Source organism: Ictidomys tridecemlineatus, chromosome 2 (genome assembly GCF_052094955.1).
Source record: "Ictidomys tridecemlineatus isolate mIctTri1 chromosome 2, mIctTri1.hap1, whole genome shotgun sequence".
Classification (NCBI taxonomy): domain Eukaryota; kingdom Metazoa; phylum Chordata; class Mammalia; order Rodentia; family Sciuridae; genus Ictidomys; species Ictidomys tridecemlineatus.
In genome coordinates this window covers 207,794,866-207,821,157 of record NC_135478.1, presented here as the reverse complement: position 1 = coordinate 207,821,157, position 26,292 = coordinate 207,794,866, and the positions used below count along the sequence as shown (strand labels likewise).

The following is a 26,292-nucleotide window of genomic DNA, read 5'->3' as shown; positions in this document are numbered from 1 at the left end:
CACTGATAATACATGAGACTCTGCCATCTATGTCCTTTCCAACTTTTTAATTCTTATAAATTAAATGAGTATAAAATGGCATCTCACTGTAGTCTTAAATTCTTCATATCTTCAACCGCTAATCATACATTCCTATGTTCATCACATGCATCTGCGAGATAATTTTTTTTAGTATTTACTTATTTATTTTAGTTTTCGGCGGACACAACATCTTTGTATGTGGTGCTGAGGATCGAACCCGAGCGGCACGCATGCCAGGCGAGCGTGCTACCGCTTTAGCCACATCTCCAGCCCTATTTTACCCTCCTTTTCTATTGGGTTATTTGTGCTTTCCTTATTGATTTTTTTAGTTTGTCATTCACTCTTTGCTGTGTGTATTATGAAAATTGTGGATATCTTCTCGCACATTTTAACTTGTATTTTCACCTTGGGTTCCGTGTCTTTTACTCATCTTGATTACATTATAGTCACACATATTATTCCTTTTCTTTTTATGGCTTTTTATGTCTTATTTAAGAAATATTTCCTTTAAATATTCTGAAGAACAATCTCAATCTGAGGGCCGAGGGTCACAAATGAAACCGGGTTCCAGGCAGATTACAGAAGCAAGCACTGTCGTGCCTCCCAAGACACCGTCCCATTTGAAAGAGCCCTGACTAGCAAGCACAAGTGACCAGCTGGCTGGCTGGCAGGTGTGTTCTGGTTATAGAATTAGATATATCATGCTATTAGAGCTGGATGCCATTAAAAATTCTAATCATAGACTGTAATTAACTTTCCTTGCTCTGACGCCCGCTCACTAAGCAACCTTCTGATTATCATTTGGCTTCCCATGTATCTTGCCTACAGGGAGAGAATGTACTGAGAATGTACTGTTCAGGCCGACGTGAGGATCCAATCCATTAAACAGTTACATGCCATGATGTAAATTAATAAATTCGTATTCTGATTTTATCATCTGCCTCATCTGGGCTCCGAAGGCGTGAGTCAGCATCCCCGGGTCTAATCAACACAGACACTGAGAATATCAAGCTTCTGGGCTGAAAAACTAAGAACTAGCCCCAGACCTGAGTGAAATCACCAAGGTAACATTGCCCTGGAGGCCCCTCGGCCTGATGAAGGAGGCTTTCCTACATGTCATGCGATACGGACAGGGATTAAAATTGACGTTTGACATTATAAAGGGCTGCATATTCAAAACTGTGGCTCGGTTCCATTCAGGTGAAGGCAAAGAATAGGGGATGATCATGAGACTCATATTGAATATTTATTGGCTTATGAGCACACACCAGATGCTGCACAAATCCTAGGCAGAAGGTTGAGATTTACAGACATGTTTGAAAATAGCAAAAACATAAACAAAACAAAACAAAAAAAAGGACAGATGGTACGTGCTGAGGAGATGGAACAAGAGGCATCTGACTGATAAATTCTTGTTCCACGTAGGTACTTGTGGTCTAGCATCCACAACAGAAGAAGGCAACTTTAAAGCCCCAAAGTAAAAGAAAACAGGAGAAAGAAACACAGGGTACACCAGAGCACAAACAGGAATGCACTGAGGCCGTGAGATGATCCAGGCCAGAGGAATGATTTAGGACGTGAGGGCTGAGGGCAAGATCTTTGAAGTAAGTTCAAAAGGCAAAGTGGAGATGAGTCCGTTAGGACAGATGGGGATAATTGAGCAATCCTGCAATTTAGTCTGCCACTTCATCCATGATCCTGGGTGAGTGGCACCTACAGTGACACTGATCCCCTTCTGGGATCCCAGTTACACTGAGTAATAAAGGGAAGAAAGTGATAAGAACTGCAGTATCTGGAAATTCTTAGCCTAGTGACGGGAAGAGAGTCTCTGCTTTGTATTCTGGCCAAATAAGGGGGAGGGGTCAAACCCACAGGATTTGTTGCTCAAAGAAAGATACGTTCCTAAGCTGGGCTTGGTGGTGAGTCCCAGTTACTCATGAGGCTAAGGCAGGACAATCATTTGTGCCTAGAAGCTTAAGGCCAGCCTAGGCAACATAGCAAAACTTTATCTCAAAAATAAAGAAGAAGAAGAAAAGAATGTTCTAGAAGGAGTGAGAGAAATTCAAGGAAGCTCTATGTTAACAAGCATTATTTCCTGCAGCACACCCACCAGAGTCAGGTCCCCTGGTTTTGGGATGTTCTTTGGCTCTAAAAATGAGGTAGAGATATGCTACCCTGTGTGTGGCTTGATCAATCTGCAGTGTGGAAGGAAGGTACACCAAAGGCTCAACCAAACAGCAGGCCCATGCACAGCAGGTTCATGGAAGTGCTTCTCACAGGTGCACCACCAGGATGCGTGAATTCCAGGGAGCGGGGCTGCAGAGGGCTGGCCTATGTTCTCTACCAAGCCAAAGCGCTCTGACTCACACATGAAGGAATGAGCTCTTTAAGAGTGGCCTCAGTTGGGGTGCTTATGGGGACAAATAAATGTAGACAGAGGGGGCTCCTTGTCTAGTAGAGGTTGTCCCGCACGTGCTCCATGATGGTCTTCAGCCCCAGCCAGGTCTCCTCTGCGGTGGGGATGATCTGGTTGGCTGGAAGAAGGAAGCCATAATGTCCTGTATCTCTCAACTCAAATGTGAATGCATACTTGATGCCATTGTTATATGCCCAGTCGATGCTGCTCCCGCTAGCTGGATCTGTAAGTCCAAAGAACAAACACTAGTGAAACCCAGTTTCCTTCAGCATTCCAGAGGAGAGGGCCAGAAGTTCTGCCTGCCTAGAGTTCTTTAGGGACCCAGAGTTCTTTCTGCAAGTCATCGGGCCTCTGACACATAAACTCTGACTCCATCCATAGATCTTAGGATGTCCTGTATCATGAGGTTCTACAATAATCTCAAATCAAGAGATAGGAAATCCTTACACCCACCCTGTCACTAACTCACTGTGTCCAGCACTGCAGGTCACTCAAAACCAGTCTTTAGAGAGATGGGTGGAGTCAGCAGCATCCAAAGGAGCCCTAACAACCCTGGTCTCCTGGAATTGTGTCCTCTCTCCTACACAGAATAGGGCTGGCTTCACTTGTGTCACTAACAGGATATTGCAAAAACAAAGCTGCCATGAAAGATACTGCAGCTTGTCCTTGTCCTCTCTTGGGTCCCTTTCTCTGGGGGAAGCCAGAGCTATAATGTAACAAGCCTGATCAAGAGCTTAATGTGGTAAAGAACTGCAAACTCCTAGCAATACTCAGCACTAACTCACCAGGCATCCAAGTGAGTCACCCTATAAGCAGATCCTCCAGCCTTATCAAGACTAGTTAACTGCTACCCTGGAAGATATCTTGACCCATCTAAGACCCTGAGCCAGAACCACCCAGCTAAGCTATTCTTGAATTCCTGACCCATAGAAACAGTGTAAGAAAATAAATGTTTATTGTGTTAAGCTGCTAAGTTTTATGGTTCTTTTAATACAGCGAGAGCTAACTGATATGCAAAGAGGAAGCACATTCCTTAGGGTTTCCCTTTGCCAAAAAGCTTGAGAGATACAGGGGGCCTGTTTTTCTGCTTCTTCCCAGACTGTACCAGAGCAGAAATCAGCTAAAAGTCCAAAAGAGAAATTATCTTGAATAATAAAATAATGATGTCAATAGCAGCTATTATCTATTCAGCATGAGCCAGTCATTATGTTGGAAACTTGACAGTTATGATCTTGCAATCTTCCAAAACCAGTGAGGTAGGTATTACTGTCCTTGTTTTACAGATGAGGGAATCCAGGCTCAGACAGGGTAATTCATCTAAGAAAATACAGATGCAAAATGGCAGCTCTGGAATTTAAGCCCAGGTCCATCTGATGATAAAGCCCATGCTTTCTTCAACCTACTTGAGGTTCATCTGCTTTATTAACACGTCTGATAAATGAAAATATGGGCTGGGCTTGGTGGTGCACACCTGTAATCCTAGCAGCTTTGGAGGCTGAGGCAGGAGAATCACAACTTCAGAGACAGCCTCAGCAAAAGCAAGGTACTAAACAAGGTACTAAACTAAGCAAGGTACCCTGTATCTAAATAAAATACAAAAAAGGGGTGGGGATGTGGCTCAGGGGTCAAGTGCCCCTGAGTTCAATCCCTAGTACCGGAAAAAAAAAAAAGAAAGAAACAGAAAGAAAATATGGTTCTTTTACCTTCCTGTTATTTCTGTGAGTTGTTTCTCATGGTGGTATGGTATGTGCAATGTTTCTAGAGACACTGCCTGCACTGACAAGACACGTTCCCTAAGGGTATGAACAGGCTCCGCTCTGCTCTCAGAAATCCTTCCGTGTTTCCCATGGATTTTCTACCCTGAGAAAATGCTTCAGCAAAAATAGATGATGGTACCAGAAGCTTCTAAGGGTTCTTTATATGGAAAGCTCAAGTATTTCATAGCACATTTAAGACTTTGGAAGGAGGCAGAAAAGCAGCTGCTCAGAGGTCAAAGTGATCAAATTCACGAGCTTCACTTTATTCCCTGCTCAACATTCAGCTACTCATTTTTTCCTGACACACACGGGAACCTACTACTAACATTACAGTTCTCAATTAATAATTAAAGATTATTCCCTAATAACACACATAGAGCCACGTCTTTCATTTAAGGCAGCATAGTATTTCATCATATGGATATACCAAATGTGTTTTTAATCCAACATGCTCCTGATGGACACTTGAGATGTTTACTAGCAATTTGTGATGGTAAGTAATGCTGTCATAAACATCCTTAACATCTATGAATTTCCCATGAATCAGATGAGCCCAAAGAACTTGTTTTTAAACCCTTAGTAGATCAGAAGAAGTGAAGAAAAAGACTGTTGGAGGCAGTTGGCCAGAAAGCAGTGCAAGCCAGAGAGGAGGAAGGAGACTAAAAACTCTAAAAAGCACACGCAAGAATTAGACAAGCCAGGCTGGCGCTGTAGCTCAGAGGCAGAGCGCTTTCCTAGCACGTGTGAGGCACTAGGTTCAATCCTTAGCACCACATGAAAAACTAAACAAATAAAGGCATGCTGTCCATCTACAACTATGAAAAAAAGAAAGAAAGAATTAGGCAAGCCAAACAGGCAGGGGCAAACTATGGAGGGATTCTACATCCTAACATGGCACAGTAGATCTACAGATCGTAAGAACTAATGTTCAGGAAACCATTCAATCATGAAGAAAGGGGCTTAGGTCTCTTCCACATGCTTAGTTTAAGTAGGCAGGAAAGTATGAAGTCGATTTTAGAATTATTTTTATTTAAAATGGTTGATCTAAGAAAAGGTCTGGCACTTGAAGAAATTAACACCAACTGTTTATGTAGTACATGCTAGAACCCTTGGGGTTAGAGTGTTATTATACAAAAATTCATTGCTTTTTGGAAAGCAAGAAGGGCAGAGAAAGCCCACGAAGAACACAGAAGATGGGCTCTTGAAAGAGGTAGGAAATGTTACGGCCCCTGGAGATGCTCAGGAGAACCTTCCTGCTCTTCTGTTGGAGGCATCTGGTAAATCTCCCTAGGCCCGGGCACTGCTCAAGCTGGGGAAAAGTATGTGTTTGATGTGGGAGGACAAGGCCATAATTTAAAACGGTGTCTGACTCAAAAACCAGAACCCTGTTGACCTACGAAGCTCTTTTGAGAAGACCTCTTCATCAGGCTGCTAGCAAATCTCCTGTAAGTCTCTTTAGTCCCTGGCTCAGTTCTGACTAATTAAGCAGAGGGTGAAGAAAGTCTCCCAGATGTGTACTCGGAAGAGTTCCCATTTAACAACACTAATAACAATAAACCATGAATAATTAATGGATTGTTGCTGCAATTAGCAACATAAATACCAGCCTCCTGCTAACTGCTTCATGCTGCTTGTGGCATATGAAATAGAGACTAGGGTGCTTAGATGGCAGTCCAGAGGAGGGCCTGGGGGAAGGATGGAGCACTTCGCAGAAAAGGAGTTCCGAAGGGAAGCCAGGAGAGTGGATTGGGTAAGGTGGGACAGCGAGTTCCACACCCAAAGAGGAAAACAAATATACCAGCAAGGGTTTGGGCGCTCTGAAGGGCACCAACGGTTAGAACACTATATACAGAGAAGGCACTAGAGGGGACAAAGGGGACACTACCTTCAAAGGGATTAGAGTTGTGCTTCCCCTATTTATGTTCACATTTATTTTTTCCATTTGCAGCTGGGATCTTGGACTATGATTTTTTTTTTTCAACAGGAACATTTGAAAACAAACTCACAGAAAAAGGGAAAAGATAGATTCTCAACAGGAGTTGTTGAATGTATTGCCCACAGGAAACATTTTAACAGAAACCAGACAAGGGTATTTCTTCAAAATGAGGCTGTAGATAATGAACCTCAACACCAGGTTTGGGGCCTCAATAGGTTTTTCTGTTGTTGTTGTTGTTGTTTATTTGTTTGTTTTGGCTAGATGATAAGCATTGTTGGGAGGACCACCTATAGATCATTTCTAATAAGGTGAGGGGGTCTCCCCCATACCACTATCAGGACCACCATCAGTCTGCCCACGTAAAGGGGGGTTTCATTTGAAAATGGACGGATGGACTTGAAGAATTTTTGGCCAATGGTGTGAAGATGAGGAACGCAGATTCTACCAGCCAATAGGACCTAACTCATCAAGGGCACATGATAAATAGCTGAGCATGTTGAAGGCAGCTGCCCACAACCACCATCACACTGGCTTGACAGAAAGCCATTCTACCTCTAACCACAAAAACAGTCGGCCACACAGGCAGGCCCACTGGCAGCTCCCGCCACTCCATTCCCAGTTCCTCTCAGAGCACTTTCGGAACAATGCATCCACACAGCCAGTACTCACACACGGTGGTGCAGGTTGGGCCCACTTGGAACTTAGTGCCCCAAAGGGAAGCCAGAGCTGCAGCGGCATGCCTCGCCACATCGTCCTGGGAAAGGAATAGCAAAGTGAAGAAGAGTGAATCCTGAGGCCCACGATTGCCCAGCTGTCCTGCACTGGATGGTCTGGGAGAGTCTCGGCCCTCCCCCAATTTCCCCTTCTGGTCTTTTCTTTGTTATTAACTAGACCCAAGATTGGACTATCAGCTGAGGGAAGAGACTGGATTCCCCCAATCCTTCTCCACCCCAGTTCTTCCATCCAGTCTGGGAAAGGAGGTAAAGAAAGATGGAGGTGGAAGAAGATCAATAATAACTCTAAAAGCATGGAAAACTGGAAAGCTGCATTCAAGCTCTGGAAAGACCTGGCAAGCTGCTCAGCCCCTGGTTAGAACCCAGTAAAGGTACTGAGGAACAAGAATGCCAAGCGCGTTTCAAGAGAAAATCCCTGAAGAACTGGATGCTCTCGAGTGGAAGTGGAGACAGGGCTGCCATATATAAAGAGGACCTGGGATAATTTATGCCTGACCATGAGCCTGGGTCCTCAGCCTGGAGGCTAGTGACCTGGGCAGAGGGGTGTGCTCAATCAGACCAGCCCAAAGGCTGTGTGGCCCTGCTCCTCCACTCCATCCCAAAATGTCCTCCTCCATTCTAGGGTGAATCACTGGGGGGCACAGAGCACCACTAACTGTGATCTACACCCTCCTTCACTTCTTCATTAACTACAGTGAGGGGCCTCTCCCCCTTGCACACCATAATGGCAACCACAGTGCATAGCAGGCACTGGGTATGACACCCTCCAGTCAGAAAAACAAGTGAGAAGTAAGGCAGACTCCGGCGCAGTTCTTGGAGCTCACAGCAGGCCTAGAAGTAAGAGGCACGTTCTCCTGTCCCCAATAGGTCTGATGGTATACCCCACAGGACAGGAGAGAAGTCTAAGCTCTTAATGAAACCACCCAGGCTCCTGGACTTTCCTCTGAAGCCGTAGATCAGTCACCTTGGCAGCACCCAAAGGGTCAAGCAGGCCCAGGGCTGGGTGGAAAGCCACTGTCACTCACCAGCTCCTCAGCATCTGGGGCCTTCTTGACAGTGTATCCATAGGGATACATCAGCAGCTGTGAGTAGCTGTGCAGGTCGATGAAGCATTTGAAATTTCCATGCTTTTGAATGAAATCTACCACCGATTTCACCTCCACTTCAGAATTGGCATGGGGGCCGTGGTACACTTCAGAGCAAGGGTTATCACTGGATCCCTCTCCTGTTGGGGGACAGCCAACCAGAAATAGTAATCCATAGGCCACAAAAATAGAAATGAGGGCACTAAACCCCAAGGAGGGGTGGGAGGTATTGGCAATGGGCAGGCCATTGCCAGATGCCCTAAAGAACCAGTCCATAGTATGTGCAGACTGTAAGGAGGAGGCCAGGGAGGGCGGTGGTGGGTATTAGATCTCCCACAGCTGAGGAAAATTGTTGGGACTTCTTTAAGTGGATAGAGTTGACCTTATATTGCACCAATAGCAGTTGTCATAAATAATTAATATCATGCTTGAGAATGAGTTGTAATTAATAAGTATTCTAGATAATTAATATGAATACCAATAAATAATGAAAATGACTCCATTTATTCTAGTGTCAACTTATTCTCTTGCTTCAGATCTTAATAGCCAACTGCTGCCAAAAATAATCTATTGTTGTGGCTAAAATCTCTTGGTTATTTGACAGGTACTTAGAAATATTGCCTTCTGTATTGCTTCCCAACACAGCTCCCTGAGGTATCTGGTGATTGTGCGTGCGTGGATGAGCGTGTGTGTGTGTAACCACCCCAGTTATGGGAATATCTGGCTTCACTTTGATGCCTTCAGTTCCCGCATTGGTATCAGCTCCTTTCACTTTTCCCTAGTGATTTCTGTGGTTATTTCTGTGCAAGTAAATGAAGTCCATTAAAAACAAAACATCAGGACTGGAGTTGTACCTCAGTGGTAGAGCACTTGCCTAGCATGTATGAGGCACTGGGTTTGATCCTCAGCACCACATAAAAATTTAAAAAGTAAAATAAAGATATTGTATCCATCTACAACTAAAAATATTTTTAAAAATCAGTGTAGCTGTGAAATAGTATAAGATAACTAATTGGATTTGGAATTGGAAGGTGAGTTTAGATCCTAATTTTTTTTTAAAGTTGTACATGGACATAATGCCTTTATTTTGTTATGTGGGGCTAAAGATCGGACGCAGTGCCACACACATGCTAGGTAAGCGCTCTGACACTGAGTTACAGCCCTAAGATCCTAATTTTTATCAGCCATACAATCTTGAGATTATCTCTGAGCTTCCATTGTCTTATTTCAGATAATAAAGTCTACCCACTAAGTTAAAGACAAGATATATGTGAGAGTACTTAGCACATATTTGATATTTTGTAGAGGATGGTTTTTAAAAATCTGGAACTCAGAACCCAGGTTACCTAATTCCCATACTCTCTCTCAATAGCATGCTGCTGAGGTTCATATTACATGTTAAGAATAACTGCTGGAATTTAATTTTCACAACATGATCTTGCCTATTAGAGTAACAGTGCTAATTGCTCCCTTGGATTCATACATCTAATATGAGAGTAGTTTTAAAATATCAGAATGTCAGTGTAGGGCCTGGAGTTGTAGCTGGTGGTAAAGCACTGCTTACCATACACAGGCCCTGGGTTCATCCCCAGCACACGAAAAAATTTTAAAATAAAAAATTAGCATAATTATAATAACAATGCAAAGATACTCTGTCCCACTGTCCTCCCAGGAAGACAAAATATATTCAATCATTCCTTTTCAAAATTACAATAAAATCTTTAAAACAAAACAAATAGACTATATCCACCTAGAGACCCTCAAAGAGGCTGCTAAGTCTGTCAGTGAATGGAACGGTGGAACCAGAGTGGAATAGGCTCCCTCAACACCAGCTCAGAATCCCCGTGAACAGGCTCGTCCCGTGGCAGTGGGATCTGAAACTGTTCCCCCACCTACCTGCAAAACTCGCATTCCAGTTTCGATTTGGATCAGTGCCAACACAGCGGCTTCCAGGATTCAGGGACCGTGTCTTCCTCCATAATCGGTTCTGAAAAAGCCACCCAACACCCAGAGGTAGGTCAATCTACAGAAGCAGTGAAAGGCTTCTGGGAGACTAATATGGAGATGACCACAGCAGATGGGATGAGCTGCTTGCAGCTGGACCTGGGGGAGCTCCAGTCCTCGCTATGGGGCAGTTTGCTCTCATCCCTTCCGACAGGAGGAGTTTGTACTTCTGGGTTTAAGAAAGGAATGCTCCTCAAAATCCCCTGATAAGAATTTTATATGCAAGAACCAAGTTGATGCCATCTGAGTGCCCTGAATAATTAATTATTGGCTTCAGTAGACATGGGACGCACGGCCATTATGTGCCTTGATGATCACCTATGCCTATTTTATTTTTGCTTTAAGAATCCACCTGAATCTAGTCAAGCTCTGGGTTGGGGAATAAGGGAGTAAATTAAACGGCACAACAAAGAAGCCATCAGCCAAATTCAGAATGTGAGACATTATACAGGAAATTACTTGGTTTCTCCAACAAATGAATGACATTTTAAAAGGATGATTGGGGGTGCTGATGTAGTATAAAAGGAACTGCAGCGACATGTAGATGCAACATGCAGACCTTGTTGGATCCTGACTTCAACAAATTGACTCCTAAGAGACACTTTAAAGATAATTGGGGGTGTTAGATGATATTAAAGAACTTCTATTAATTTTTTAAAGGTGACAGTGGTGTAGTGGGTTTGGGGCTTTTATTATTATTATCATCATCACCTAGAGATGCACACTAAAGTAGTTTTGGGTAAAATAACATGATATCTGGGATTTGCTTCAAATTACATCAAGAAAAAAATTGTATGGGAGAAAAAAAGATGAATAAAAGATTGAGAAAATGTTGATAATAGATCAAGGCTCATAATAGGGAGTTCCTTAAACTATTCTCTCTATAAAAAATATATATTCCCTGGTGATTGTCGGCTCCGAGAATGACTAGAAGACGAATTCCCAAGGAAGCTCATAATACATGCATTAGTAGAAGTGCTCTCTAAGGGTACTGGCAAAGCTAGGAACTCATTTCACTAAGTTTCACTCCAAGTTCAGCCCATTCGGGGTTACTCACTCGAGTGTGTGTGTATACATATCCATCAGGATTGGCCACAGGCAACAAGAAAATATCCACTTTCTCCAAGATGGAGGTCACAGCTGGGTCCTCCCCATAATCAGACACAATCTAAGCAGAGACAAGGTGTTTGTCAGCTATACCTCAGCAGGCTGGATTACTAAGGTCCAATAGGGTATGTTCCTTAGAGGCCCAGTGCCCACCAAGAATGGATGCTTCTAGAACAGTGTCCACCCTCGAGGCTTCTTTGGTGTCTCCATGGGCATGGCTGTCTGTAAAAGCCCTCCGAGCTCCTCAAGACCTGGGGACATGGCTGCATGACAACATCAACTGCAGTGAATCCTGGGGTGCTTGCTTTGTTCATTCCCTCTGAGAGTGAGGGGGGTCACACCATATCTTAAGAATTTGAGCCCCCATCGAAGGAGTAGGGAAGATATGACCTTCACATCCAGGCTTAAAACACTGTTCCCTACCCACACAAGTTAAAACAGACTTCCTGGATGGATCTGGAGGCAGCTTGAAGTCCCTCCTAAGGGCTGTGCGACTTGGAGGGGCCGAAGGCAGAGTTCATTTGACTAGTGCTGAGTGTTTCTCTGCTCCCCTCGCAGGGCTACAGAGGGTCAGAATCCCAGGCACACTCGTGGCTTATCGACTTGCTCCCCACCATTTTGTCACTTAGCCAAACTGGGCCGATAAAGTGGTTTTAACCATTTACTTCTCCCATCTGAAAAGTCCCCAGCCTACTGGGGTGTACAGAGCACCTTCCTATCTCATCCCCAGGGCCCAGCTATGTGAGATGCTGCAGGGGCCCCTGGGGCCCACCAGAATCCTTGGCTAATACCAGGCGACATGACCTTCCTCGCCGTCCAGATGGCGGTGGCCTGTGAGATCCACTCGCGGGAATGGATGCCTGCATTGAGCCAAATGGCCGGCCGCTGCTCGCCTCCTGTGCTGAACTGCAGAAGGGAAAAGAGGCCAGAAAATGACCCGCCTGCCCGCGTCTCCACTCACCTCTCCTCTCCCCAGCTCGCTCCTATTCATTTAATTCATTTAAGATAATTCAGAGACCAAATGTTCCTGAGGGCACCGTCTATTTATTGGGCTTATCCGTGACCAGGGAGCTTAATTGGTTGGCTGCAGCTCTGGGCAGCCTGAACCTCTCCAGTGTTGGGAGCAAATGGAAAAGAGAAACAATTGTTATTGTGGATTAGAATGCTGGTGCGATTAGAGATAATAGTATGTCTCTTGAAAGACCTCAAATGGTATCCCAACAGAGAGAGACACAAGGGTGCATGAACCAGGCTGTTTTGCTGATGCAATAAATGAATTCGGTTTTAAATTAGGAAGAAGAGGGCTTCACTATGGCTCTTTGTAAATGACAGTAATGAATTCTGGCTCCTGCCTTTTCCATAGTGTTGGGGCCCTGTGGGTCGGAGCTTGGTGCTAACGAAGCCAGGGTCTCCATCAGACCAGGCAAATAATCTAATTGTAATTATCTTAAAGAAACCAGCTCAGTGGCAGGTCTCCCTTCCCACTGATAGATAGCTTGCTAAAAACCTAGGTTCTTTGGGCTTCTATGAAGCTAAGGGTTTGGCAAATTCTGAGCACCATCAGTTGTTCCATGGTTTATATGCCCAAATTCCTTTTTATTCATTCAATTGGATTATTTCTGTAATTTATGTCATTGTCATAGTGCTCTACCTCCTTTGCCAATACAGACCTGTATCTGTTAGAAATATCTGGAAACTAGGCTTCGTGCAGCCAAGGATCAGAGTCTGGGCTTAAAATTATACCCACCCTAAAATTAGCTTCCTAGGTTGCTTTTCCAATAAGTAGCCCTAAAAGCAGACTAGAACTCGTAGGTCCAAACCAACTTATCTTGCTGTTTACAGAAGGTGGGGTTGAAGGCAAAGCTGTGGCCCTTCTGGGAGCTTTCTGGAATGCTAACCTCTCCCCTTTGACGCTTTCAGTCAAAACTTGGCACTTGAGCCCCCACTGAAGGAGTAGGGAAGCTATGACCCCCACATCCAGGCTTAAAACACTGGATGTGCTCTTTCTACCTGCCCCACATTAGACAAAAACATGACTCTGTCAGGTCAAATTCTAGCCAGAGCAGGCTCCCAGCCTCACTGTCCTCCCTGAAATCAAGGTCTAAAGAGCTGCCTCTCTCCGAGGAGGACATGAGGAGCCAGCCGGGACCCTTTGAAGGGCACAGGGGCCTCACCTTCAGGACATACATCGGCCGGTTTTCAAACGACTGTCCAATCTTCACCCTGCTTGCCAGGTCAGGGAAATCTGTGGCAATGTTGTCCATCTCTTGGTAAATCTGCAGTGTAGAAAAAGTGCACCCAAGGGCATTTTTTAGAATTGGTTTAGCTGTCAGAGAACAAATCTGTCAACTTTATCAGTCTTCATGATTTTTTCTGAGCTCCTAACCTTGGGGTTGACCATAGTATCCACCGGGAATGCTTATAGAGAGAACTGCCCAAAGAGTCGCTTTCTACAGTTTTCTAGAGAATAACACATTTCATTTGTCCATGAAATTGTAGTCCACCCAACTAGAGTGGAGAGGCTTATATTAATAGCTCTTGCTGCAAAGTGTGGCACTCTGTGCCATCTTGATCTGGAATGTCAGAGCAGCCCTGCCTGGTCAAAGTTGTTCACAGCAGACCTCCCCAAACACGCGATCACTTTCTCTACCAACCAACAACAAAAATCAATTTAGCATGCACCATTTCCATATATGTACCAGCATAGAAATACATTACATACATTATTTTTTTTTTTAAGTCACAGAGGTTGTAATAATTTCTCCTTCATCCCAATGGGCCATCTTGCTTACTATACCCTGTGGTATAGGCGCCCCACTTTGGAGATGATTTTTCTAAAGATTTCACCAGAGCAAGTGATAAAGAGCTGTAAATAGTGGCTAAGAATACTCCCATATGCTTTCAGGGGAGAAAAAAATATATTTGTTTTAAATAGAGTTGATCCATTTTAGTTTCTTGAATCATTTGAAGGCCAAAAGAAGGAAATATACAAATGTGTTTAGTCGATAAGATTGGAAGAAGGAGATATACATAGGAGGAAAATGTTCAATCGACATTGAATCAAAACAAGCTTACAGGGTTTATGGAGTGGTAGTCAATATAGTAAATTGTGCAGAAGCAAGAAACCGCCCTCCAAACACACAGGCAAGCCAGAAAGTACAGTGAAGGTGATTCACAGCCAGTTGAAACGCTCACAAAGGTGAAATTGTACATGCCAGAAATGAAGAGGGAATTAACTACCAAGGTGGAGGAGAGGAGAGGAGGCTTCAGGTGCTGGGGGGGTCACAGCCAACAAGGAAGAGAAGCAGAGGGTTTAGGACCCAGCATGGGGCAAGGAGCTAGGACTTCAAGCTGGAGATTGGCATATCTGATCACCTAAAGGGCTTGGAAACTCTTCCCCCAGAGAGCAGAAGAAAAGCAGGGTGGCTGCCCTAGGCAGGAGAGGAAAGAGATTTACCCAAGAAAAGTTACGATAATAACATGTGTCCAGATGTGGGGTCTAAATTCATGCAGCCAGCCACTGCCACGACATACACACAGGATCTGGAACCAGAAAGCCTGGCAGAGACAAAAGTGAAATTCCACCAGAGACCTAAGAAAGCCTAAGTGGTTGTAGGATGTGAGCTTTGCAAAGATGTTTTTTGAAAGAATTGAAACAGGAAGGCTATGGCAAACCTATCCGCAGCAAAAGGCCTCCCAGGGAGCGAGCAATAGCTGAAAGTCAGACTGCAGGGCACCTAAAGCTAGAGAAAACACAGGCAAAGTGGTTTGAGAAAGTGGAGCCTAGGCCTCCAGCAAGTGAGGGGATGGCCCCTCTGGATCCCTGGATGACATTTGCAACTGGTTAACGGGGCTAGAGAGGGCCCCACGTTAATGAGGCTAACGTCATGGGTTTGATCCCTGTGTGGGCCCTGAGCTCCACTTTTGTCCATGGCCTGAGACTGAACTCCTAACTTTATCCAGCTGTTTTGCAGATGTATGTCATTGGTCACAAGAGGGATCAAGGGGCAGTGTGGTTGGAATATACACAATAAACAAAGCTACTGACAATCATGGGAAAGAAGTGGAAATAGCTGGTCAACCTTTGAAATAATCCCTCATCTAGAAGAAAAACAACTTAAAGTATTTGTCTCATGGAAAGCATGCAGGAACACCAGGTTTGCACATAAAGAATGACCCTTATTAGGGTGGATGAGGGAGAATACCGGTTTAGATTTGGGGTGTGTTCCTAGCAGAGTTTGCAGACTAATGAAGGAGATACCGGGGGACATAAAAGAACTACACCATTTGTTCAGTTCCATTCCATAGTCCCTCTTGATTTCTCAAGTTCCAATATCATATGAAATTATCCTGCTCCAAGTTTTTCATTTGAAAGTTTGGCTTACCTTGAAAGTCAGACATCTATATAAAGTGGTTTCTAACTAAACACAGCACCAAAATGCATTATGGAACAAATATACATTATAAGTAGTCATGATGAATGAGTGGAAATATTTGGTTAACCTTGGAAATAACCACTTGTCTACTTGACTGGAATAAGTAACATTTTATTCTGGGTGAGGGATTATGGTGGGGGAGTAGGAGGTTGAATTACAAGGACTGGAAATGATTGCAATTATTTCATAGTTTTCTATAAGCGGTTGCTTAAGAAAAGAAGGATGTATGTGGAAAATAAGGTCCACTTTGTATTTCACCAGGTTCTTCAGTGTTGGTAGGAGTTAAACAGCCCAAATATTGGAAAGGAATTAAAGTATACAAGGACTGGAAGTGAAAGCCCCTCCGTGAAGTGATATTGTGATGAAGACTAATACCTACTGGAAATTAGAAAAGTTACAAAATTCAGGCAACAGAAGATCTTGGCCTTAAACCTGCTCTGAAATACTTACAGCTTCCAGAGTATGGTAAGCCCCATAGTTGAAGGTATTATTGCTCCGCTCTTGCCCTTCGTTATATTGCATTTCTTCATCTTCATTATCTAAAAGGGCCTGAAAACAGACACAGCAAAATGGTGAAGTCATCCACGGGAGACAGATCGTGTTTTTCCTGCCATATCTTGGTACAGAGGCTGGCCAAGATGATGGCTCCTTCCACACATCAAGCAGCACAAATGTCAAGGTTTAAAAGGGGATCGCATGGCTTAAATTATACAAAGTAAGGATTAAAGCACAGGGAAGTGTAAGTTCAAGCTGCCTACTTCTTAAAGAACTTGCATTCCTCATCACCACATAACGAGGTAATGCCAAATTTCTAAGGAGTTTAAATAAATTCTGAGAAAGTAGGAAGGACAACAGAATGACCAGTGTTCATTTTCACCTAAGATCTTCATTCTCTAATGTTCTTGGTTCACTTGAAACATTTCAATATACAAAAATACCGCAACATCAATGCCAGGAGAAAAGCCATCAGCGTGTGTACACTGGTCATCGTGATGAGTGTGGTACGATTTTGAAAAATGAACTATCATGCCCTTTAACCAAAAGTCAAAAAAGTGGGTGGGGGGTCAGATTTCTTTCAAATATCTATAAAACTTTACTTCTCGGTGTCCAATTTAAGTCACCCCATTGAAAACCCACTTACTCCCTGGAAGCAACATATGTGCTACTGGGTTATTCTCTAGTATGAAATCTCTAGACATCAGCCTGCATCTGGTATCCAGTGCCTCTGAAATGCACAGCTTGGGAAACCATTCAGAAACAAAGAAATTCTTACAACCACTCATACTTTGAAGGTTCCTGGCAGATGTCTGTGACATGTGAGGATGATTAATAAGCTCACAGCTGCTCATGCCATCAGGAAACTCCCGGGCCAAATCACCAATTAGTCCATAACCCACCTCGGTGAAGGAGAGAGCAGGAGCCAGACACAGTCCTGCTGTTCAACACAGGTCGTGGGGCTGCATGGTGATGTTCCCTCCACTGGGGACTACTGGGGACATTCTTGCTTTCTCACAAGGGCACTTCTTATGACTGGTCTCCAATATCCCCCACACCCCACCTTGGCTCCTAACTTCAAATAAGAAAAGGGAGAGGGGCTTATTACTTACTGTGATGTGCCAGATACTGTCAGACACTTTGCATACCTTTAACTAAAGAATCTTTCCAATAAACTTCATGAAGTTAAGCGTCATTATTACCATTTTACTGATGAGGAAATGGAGGCTTGAGAGCATAAAAACTTGTTCAAAGACACAGCACTATCAAAATTGGAATCTGGGGCCAGATCTCTCTGTTTCCCTGTCTACCACAATGCTGTTCCTCTAACAGGTCACTGCAATTTACTTCCATTTATCTCCGTTTCATCATCTTTGAAATGATAAAGGATGACACAAGACCTTGAAATCTCTCAGATCCATTCTGGACTGGCCGTTTGGTCCTATGCAAGACCAGTGAGAGGCCATGGCCTACCCACCTGCAGGTCATCAATTGTCACTGAGTACTCCAAGCCTTGGGACTTCAGGAAGGATTTGACTGGCTGCAGACTGATAGACGGAACCAGGACATCCACAGGCCGGCCCAAGGCAGAGGGAGAACTCCAAAAGTTGAGCTGAAGAGAACAGAAATAAAACCAGATTCAAGGACAGTTCAAGTGAAACACACAGTAAGTTCATTCTTCTAGAACCAGTGGAAGGTAATCCCCGAGGGGCAGAGTTCTGCCCAAGGGCAAACATCACCCACATCACAACTGTATCAAATCAGACCACCCAGCGAACAGTACCTGGCAGAGTCCAAGAGATGGTAAGTCAGTGGCGCGAGGAGGAGGGAGCCCACGACTCAGGCCTCCTATTTTCCGGGACCACCCTGCTCTCACCTATAGCTCCTCTTACCTATCAACTTTCTTGATTGTCTAAATGGCCTGTCTACTAATACAAGGTTATACACGGAGAATCTTCCAGAATAAAAATAACATTGCCAGTAGTTACAAGATTCCTCTCCCACCAAAGTTAAAACACTCACTCAAGGGGACTAAGAAGCAGCACATACCTTAAAGTTGTCCGAATTCACTAGTCGAGTCAGTTTGCTGACCTCGTCTCCATTTCTGACATTAATCCTAAAAACTTGGTCCCTGGAGAAAGAGGGGGAGGAAAAAAGCCAAAGATAATGGGGAGCTTTCAACTGGCAAATAAACCCCAGCCCACTATCCCAGACAGAACTGGGCTGAATGAGAGGAAATGGTCTAGTCTTTGGTTATAATGTATAGCCATTAAAAATAAGACTACGTGGCAGATATAAAAAAGTGCTTATGGTATAACTTGAAGGGAAATATTAAGTGAAAGAGCAGGACACAAAATTGTATGTATGCCATGATTACAAGTATGGAAAAAGCAGATGCACTGGAAGAAAAACAGACAACGGAAATATCCCAAATGCTGACAGCGCTCAAGTTCGGGTCGTGGGATTATGGATGACTTACTTTTTTTCCCCTTGTATCTGTTTTCTGTAATGTGGTCATATTACTTTATAATGAAAAACATATATATTTTTACAGAAAGGAATGTTCCTGAGTTACATGCTAACTCAAGACATAAAGAAGCACTTCTTCACTGTCAGGGTGAGGGCTGAAACCCTGGTGGAACCTCCAGACTGGGAAGAGCTGGACGAGGGAGCAGAACCTCCATCCTGGGAGGCTGGGCTGCTATCCTCTTAGAGAAGAGGGGAGAGGCTGGGTGCTGGGCCATCCCCTCATCCCAGGGTCCAACACACACATGCTTCACAATGGAACCGAATACAGCCCCAGGTGTGAGGCTGAACTTGGGACTGCTGCTGCCCACAGGGTCGGAGAGGGTCTGAAAGGGCCTGCCAGTCACAGCCCCCTTTGTCATTTGTCCTGCACTTATTTCGTACAGGTTATTCAGCTTCCGAAGCAGTGGCGGGAGAAGAGGCCCCAAAGTCCTGCGTGGGAGGGAGAAGGCTGGGGCTGAAAAGCTGCCTTTGTGTTCTCTGCCTGCTGGAGGGAGCCAGGGGAGCCATTAGGCCGTTGCTAGGTGACGGACCCAATGAATCCACACTCGACGCTGTCACATGCGTCATCCCTTTGACACGAGTGAATGCGGGAAGAGCGGCTGGAGAGGGCTGTGGGCTGAAGGACCTGTTGACAGAGTAAATGGCTCTGTCACCGGGAGCTAAACGTGCAGCCAGCCTCACGTGGCCACCCCTCACCAGAAAACCAGTTCAGTCCGGATGGACCCTCAGAGTTTTGCATGGTTCTAGAAAGTTCCGGGGGCTCTTCACGGGGGTCTTGGCCAGCCCCAAGGAGTCAAGGCCCACTGCAGGTAGCTAGTTTGGAGAAGATGTCAGTGCCCGGGGCTTTTTTGTTGTCTCTCCCAACCTAGCCAGTCCCCACAGGGTCCTGGAGGGGGGCAGCTAACTGCTGCTGAGGGCCCTGGTAGAGAAGCCCTGGCTGGGCAGCTGTGTCTGAAGCTGCTATGGCTTCGATATGGTTCAAGGGTGCAAGTGCTCAAAAACTGGTCCCAATTACAGTCCTGTCGTTAGGTAGTAGGAGCTAGCTTTAAGAGGTGGGGCTTACTGGGTACCCCAAAGGGATTAATGCTGATCTTACAGAGTTAGTCCCTAAGACAGTAAATTACTATACAATGAGTGAGCCTGGCCTCTAACTCTGGCTTCTTGTCTTGCCATGTGACCTCCCTCTCACACATGCTCCAACTATGATGCCATCCACCATGCTATGATGCAGACAGGGGGACCCTACCAGAGACTGAACGAATAAGGTCACCCAATCTGGGATGTTCAGCCTCCAACACTGTGAGCTAAATAAACCTCTTTTCTTTACCCGTTACCCAGCTTTGAGTATTTTGTTATAGCAACAGAAAATGGACTAATACAGAATCCATCAGGTTTGCTAAGAGTTGGACTACAGCCCTGGAAAGAGGGAGAGTCAGATCAGCATCTCTCTGACACAGGCAAGAAGCTTTGACGGGGAAAAGGGGAAACAGGTTTAAATCAGAAGGGACTAAGATTAATCTGCTGAACTCATATTCTTTCATAACCTACCTCCAACACTCCAGAAAAAGTGGTGTCTTAAAAGTGAGTATTCTAGAAAGAGCCTGTACATTGACAAAATCTAGGCATTTATAAAACAACACTGGCTAGAGCAATCATAAAGAAGGAGGGGACAGAGAAGGAATGAGAAAACAGAGAGAGACGTAAGAACAAGAACCAAGTCCACAGCCCATTTCATCATCCTCTCCTCCACCTGTCACTCTCGCCCTAGTATGCCTTTGCACACATTACTCTTCTGCCCACAATCACAGTCCATTTCCTATCTTTCTGGCAATCTCCTGCCTAGTCTTTAAGACAAGCTCATATTATCCATGAAGCTTTCCCTAACCAGAGGAGGCAAAATTAGGTACAGACTTCAGATAGTGCTAAAAATTGGCAGTAATATTAGGATTTAACATTATCTTTATGAACATCAGTGCATCGATACCTAAAATCAGAGTGTGTGCCGTACAAAGGACAGTCATTCTTGCTCTCATTATCCTTGTCTATGGACAAAGATAATGTTCACTCCAGGTCATGAGAATGCAGATGGTTGAATCCTCTATTACCTGGACGTTCATTCAACCTTGACTTCGAGCTCTTTCTGGAGATGGAAGATTTGCCTGGGAGAGGGGACATGTTGGAGTTTGCAGGTTGCTGTGTCCACTCCTCCTCCATACCGGTGCTCTGATCCCTCTTACAATACCCAGGACCATCCAGCTGCTTCCAATACCAGACTGAGGATGCCCTGCCACTTACTCTCACACTTGTCCCAAGTTCAGGACAGTCAATACAGGCAGTCGAGTGGCTTATTCACTGTGTATCTCTCATCAATGTCCCTAGCCAGGCTTAGCAGCCACCACGAACAATACAAAGATGATTTCCCAAAACTCTCAAGAGGACCGCGAGCTACTGCTGAAACTACAACCAGTTCTGCAACTACTTCCTGTTCTCTCCCTGCCCACACCTCCCAGCAACCTGGCCATTGTCCCAAACTTAAGATGACCAAAGACCAGGACAGAAGGTACCAGCAGTGCAAGAGAGACTGGTGGGTAGGAGAACCAAGTGAAAGGGAAGAAGATGGGTGGTGGGAAGAAACCATCATCCTCATCCCTGCAAGCAATCTCCGTCCTAGCTTCTAATTACAAATGCTTGGGGACCAGCTTGCCTGTGCTCTAAATGTTCATTGATCTGGATGATCAGGAAGTGTCAATGGACCCTAGGAAGGATTGCTGTTCCTTTTCTGGATTACTTACTATGGAGTGAGACTTTGGAGTTTTAACCAATAGATAACACAATAGTTAAAACCATCTGCAATCAGCTATTGGTTAAAACCATCTGCAATCAGCTCAGGTACACAGCTCTCTCTGCGCAAAATTCCTGCTGTGAGCAGTCTAGGCCCCGCTGTCTTAGCACGGGTGCCCATTGCACCATAAGAAGGAACATATCCTGAGAAATAGAGATTTTCCAGCCTCACGAATAGCTGCAGTGGGAACCTGACAGCTCCATGCGTCAGCCCACACAGCAGCAGGTGTAGTAATGACACATCTACTGCTGAGCTGCCTGTGGAAAAATCTCCTTCCCTGGCCACCTGCTACGCCTAACCCCCAAGCTATTTAGCAGTAGAGACACAGGTATCAACAGAGTCATAAAAATTACTCAATCTCATGTAAGTAATTGCTTCAATAAACAACCCCAAAGTCTCTTTAACCAGGTAGTATAATAGAAAGTAAACTAATAGTTATAGATAGACCAGTGAGATAGGGGATTCTATTTGGAGATTAACTTATGTTATAGGAAAAAGGGTATGGGTTTTGCATGCCGAGTTCCAGCTCCCCTGCTTACCAGCTAAGTGGCCTTGGGCGGGTTCCTTAACCTTTCTAAGGCTGAGGTTTTTCATGTTTAAATGGAGGAAAATAACACCCCTGCCTGGCAGAGTTGTTGCATGATCCAAAAGATAATGTACATGAAAGCTCTTTGGAAATGGCAAAGCTTTATGCAGTAATGAGTTATTATAAGGCAATCTTCTAGCAGGGCCCCACGGCATCTCTTTCATCTCTCCTACCTCCCAAATCTCCTCTCTGCAAACCTCCAAGCGTTGTGTGTGGAGCATGTTGAGCATATGTGCACACAAAAACTCACACACATCGTACAGGTGTGGGTCCCTGCATGTCAATTTCCATAGCTGTGCCAGAAGCACCGACTCTACACGGTCTTCACCGTAAACAGAGAAGTGAGACCAAAAAGACTAAGACCCAGGTTTTCTCTTTAAGTGTGGTGGAAATCAGAAACAAACAATTTCTGGTCATTCTTTGTAATTAATAGTGTAGGAATGCTGGGTGCGGTGGCTCACACCTGTAATCCAGTGGCTCAGGAGGCTGAAGCAGGAGGATTGTGAGTTCAAAACTAGCCTCAGCAACTTAGTTCCTGGCTAAAGAACTTAGCCAGACCCTGCCTCAAAATAAAAAAATAAAAGGGCTGGGGATGTTGTTCAGTGGTTAAGTCCCTCTGGTTCAGTTCCTATAGCAGAATGATAATAATACTAATAACAATAACAATAATGGTGTAGGAATAAGAAAATAGGGGATGCCTGAAACTGACCTTACAAATAAGAAGCAGAAAGAAAAGGAATTAGCAGATTGGGGAGCTGGAGAGGGACTGTGGAGCCCAGTAGATCTGGCCTCAGATTGCCCCAATCCCCAGCCTCTTGAGGTAAATGACAAGCTATTCCTTTTCAATTCCATTTGGCCCTCATATTGCTGAAAAAAATATATAGATAATAAGAAGTCCAAAAGGAACTTACCCAAAAAATTTTTCTCTGCCACAGATGCTTGACCCAATAAGGGTCACAAAGAACAGTATCCACCTCATGTCCCAAAGTGACAGTCACATAGTAGTTGAGTCAGGCTGTATTTATAAGGAGCCCAGGGCAGACTCACATCCTCAAAAATGCTAATGTGATTCCCAAGCACCCCTGCAACTCTGACTGTGTGGCAGGCGGGTTCCTACCAATGCCTCCTCCATTCCTTTCGAGTGATAAAGGGCAGAGCCTCTTCATTTACAAGGTCAGAAACTTGCTCCACGGGCTGGAAAAGTCTGGGCCAAGGGTGCCATATTGCTCATCGCTTGGCACCTAAAGAGCATTTTTGAGTAAATAGAAAAGTCCCACGGAAGTGGTTAGAATTTATACTGACAGGAGAGTCCAGATGTCAACCTGGATGGAATTGCCTCTAGAGTTAAAAAGTGAAGAAAATCAAGTGACCCAGGCCAGTTCTGAGACCACACTTGACATGTCCTTTCAGAAAATGTTCACCAGAGAATGTCATAATGAGAAGAGTTCATGGCCTCTTTTATAGACCTGAGGCTGAATTCTTGTGAGTCCCCTGAGAAAATAGAAAGATATGTGGTCGATGCTATAGAAAGGAAGCATTAATCTGAATAAATTATAATTTTCCCTTGGGATCTGAACAACAGGTAGGTTTGATAAAATTATTAATAATAAAACTTTCTTGGGCTGGGGATGTGGCTCAAGCAGTAGCACGCTTGCCTGGCATGCGCCGCGCTGGGTTCGATCCTCAGCACCACATAAAAATAAAATAAAAAGATGTTGTGTCCACCGAAAACTAAAAAAAATAAAATATTAAAAAATTCTCTCTCTCTCTCTTTCTCTCTCTCTCTCTCTCTCTCTCTCTCTCTCTCTCTAAAAATAATAATAATAAAACTTTCTTAGGTTTTGCTAGTCTTTGACTCTGGTATCCTTTCTTTCAAGTCTCAGTGGAATAAATGGAAGGCACTCATCATCTGAACGATTTCTTCATGGGCTCCGGGGCCTTTGGGTCTGTACCTGCATTCCTAATTTCCCAAAGCCTTCCCAATCCCACCATCCCCATGGGCTAGATTCTTTCTGCATCTGCCCAAAGGTAGTGGATATAACCAAGGGTGATGGTTGGGAAATTATTCTGACCCTTGTTAAAAAGGTAAAGAAAGCTTTATTCAAGATTTTTGCTGTAGAGATCATGAATATTGCAATAGGAAAGGCTAACTGTACTTAAATCCAAAGACAGCAGAACAAAGGAATCAGCAGATGGAAAATCACTAAGAGGAAACATCAAGTCAGGGGGATTCTTTTGAAAGTGACCTAACAAGAGTCATGCTAAAGGCAGGCCATAGACTTATACATCAATAGTGCGGGATGAAGAACTTGATCAGATATCAAAGTCAGGGGATGACTTAGCAAGGTCTTTACTAAGACTGGCTCTGACAGGGCCCCAGAACAAACCTAGTCAAAAAAGAGGACATCAAGAGTTGGGATTGGGTTCAGTGGTAAAGTGCTTGTCTAGCACATGTGAGGCACTGAGTTCAATCCTCAGCACCACATAAAAATAAATAAAATAAAGGTACTGTGTCCATCTACAACTAAAAACATTTTTTTAAAAGACATCAATTCTTTTTTTTTTTAAAGAGAGAGTGAGAGAGGAGAGAGAGAGAGAATTTTTAATATTTATTTTTTTTTTAGTTCTCGGTGGACACAACATCTTTGTTGGTATGTGGTGCTGAGGATCGAACCCGGGTCACACACATGCCAGGCGAGCGCGCTACCGCTTGAGCCACATCCCCAGCCCCTAAAAGACATCAATTCTAAAGCAAGGTCCAAGAGAGAGCTTCCATCAGGAGTTGTGGAACTGAGGGTTTCTATCTTCTTTGCCTATCTCAGGGCTGTTGTGTCCTCCTAACACCTAATTAAATTCCCTAACCCACTGAGTCCACATCAGAGGTTGGGCTGTACTTCACCAAGGTAGATTTCAGCTTTGAAGTTAGTAACAAGAGAAACTGAGGGATTGGGGCTGTTGCAGCTCAGTGGCAGAGTGTTTGCCTAGCATGTGTGAAGCACTGGGTTCCATCCTTAGCATCACATATAAATGTATGAATGAATAAATTAATTAATTAATAAATAAATAAAAGTCTTCTGTCCATCTACAATTGAAAAAAAAATTTTTAACCAGGCAAACTGAAATTTATTTCCCACTTTTGTCTCCCAGGGAAAACCATCAAGTATGAAGAAACTCTAAAACCCTAATGGAAGTGAATATCTGAAAAGAAATTGTGTGGAAGTTGAGACCCAAACTTGATGGGGCAATGGGAAAGAAGGAAAGGAGTGTCATGGCTTTGGGTCCCATCGGTTTTTATAAAACAGCATGCCAGAAATGGGAATGTACATGCACTTAGCACGATGCCTGGCGTTTTGTTGTTGCTTAATTAGTATTTGTTGAAAAACTGAGCTCTAAAGTCTTCTGCTAGCCTCTGAAATGAGAGGGTTGATACATGCTAAGACACAGATGAACCTTAAAAACTTAGTGTTAAGTGAAATAAGACAGACACATGAGGAAAAATACTGTGATTTGTCCTTACAAACTGAATGTGAGGAGATTCCTAGAATAGACAAATTTATAAAGACAGAAAGTAAAATAATGGTCATGAGGGGCTGAAGAGAGAGGCTAATGGGGAGCCACTGTTTAAGGAGAACAGAGCTTCAGTCTGGGATAATAAAAAATTTCTGGAGATGGACGGCAGTGACAGTGGAATAATATTGTAATGTACTTAGTGCCACAGAATTGTATCCTTAAAAATAATCAAAACTTGGGGCTGGGGCTCAGCGGTAGAGCACTTGTCTTGCATGTGTGAGGCCCTGGGTTCGATTCTCAGTACCACATAAATAAAATAAAAAGGTACTGTGTTCCACCTACAACTAAAAAAATATTTAAAAAAAATAATAATCAGGGGCTGGGGTTATGGCTCAGTGGTAGAGTGCTTGCCTAGCATGTGTGAGGCACTGGGTTCGATTTTCAGCACCACATAAAACAAAGAACTAAATAAAGGTCCATCAATAACTAATAAAAACATTTAAATAATAATAATAATAATAATAACTAAATTTTATGTTATATATAACTAATAAAAAAAACTTAAAGGATGTTTGGAAGATTTCTCTTAGGATAAATTAAAGAAAAAGACAAAGGCAAGGTGCTTACAGTGTAGTGGATTGCTGTGTTTTAGGGCAGAGAAAACTGAAGAAATGGGTGCTGAGGATGTGGCCACTGGTACAGCACTTGCCTAGCATGTGCAAGGCCCTGGGTTTGACCCCCAGGCCTGCAAAAAAGAAAAGAAAAAAGAAAGAAAGAAATTGAAGAAATGAAGCACCTACATTAGTATTCGAAAAAGAAATGGTCACAACCCAA

The 26,292-nt window shown here is 43.9% G+C and overlaps 1 protein-coding gene across 1 annotated transcript; it reads right to left on the bottom strand.

The window, feature by feature from the left end:
- Positions 1-1,248: 1,248 nt before the first annotated feature.
- Positions 1,249-20,734, bottom strand: Cpa4 (carboxypeptidase A4). Its single transcript, XM_078027877.1, has 12 exons — positions 20,626-20,734; positions 20,505-20,562; positions 18,041-18,122; positions 17,469-17,603; positions 15,947-16,045; positions 13,235-13,336; positions 11,865-11,966; positions 11,011-11,121; positions 9,846-9,936; positions 7,890-8,089; positions 6,800-6,884; positions 1,249-2,660 (listed from the first exon to the last, which is right to left on the bottom strand). The coding sequence occupies exons 1-12, from the start codon at positions 20,732-20,734 to the stop codon at positions 2,473-2,475; spliced, it is 1,362 nt and encodes a 453-aa protein (XP_077884003.1). The 3' UTR covers positions 1,249-2,472.
- Between the last annotated feature and the right edge of the window lie 5,558 nt (positions 20,735-26,292).

Bases quoted from the DNA above. Each gene is read 5' to 3' on its own strand.
- Cpa4 (XM_078027877.1), bottom strand. From the start codon at position 20,734: ATGGAGGAGGAGTGGACACAGCAACCTGCAAACTCCAACATGTCCCCT. The intron at 17,604-18,040 runs GTATGTGCTGCT...TGTTCTCTTCAG, and splicing joins TGAATTCGGACAACTTTAAG to CTCAACTTTTGGAGTTCTCC. The intron at 11,122-11,864 runs GTCATGTCGCCT...GTCTCTGCTTAG, and splicing joins CCATCTGGACGGCGAGGAAG to ATTGTGTCTGATTATGGGGA.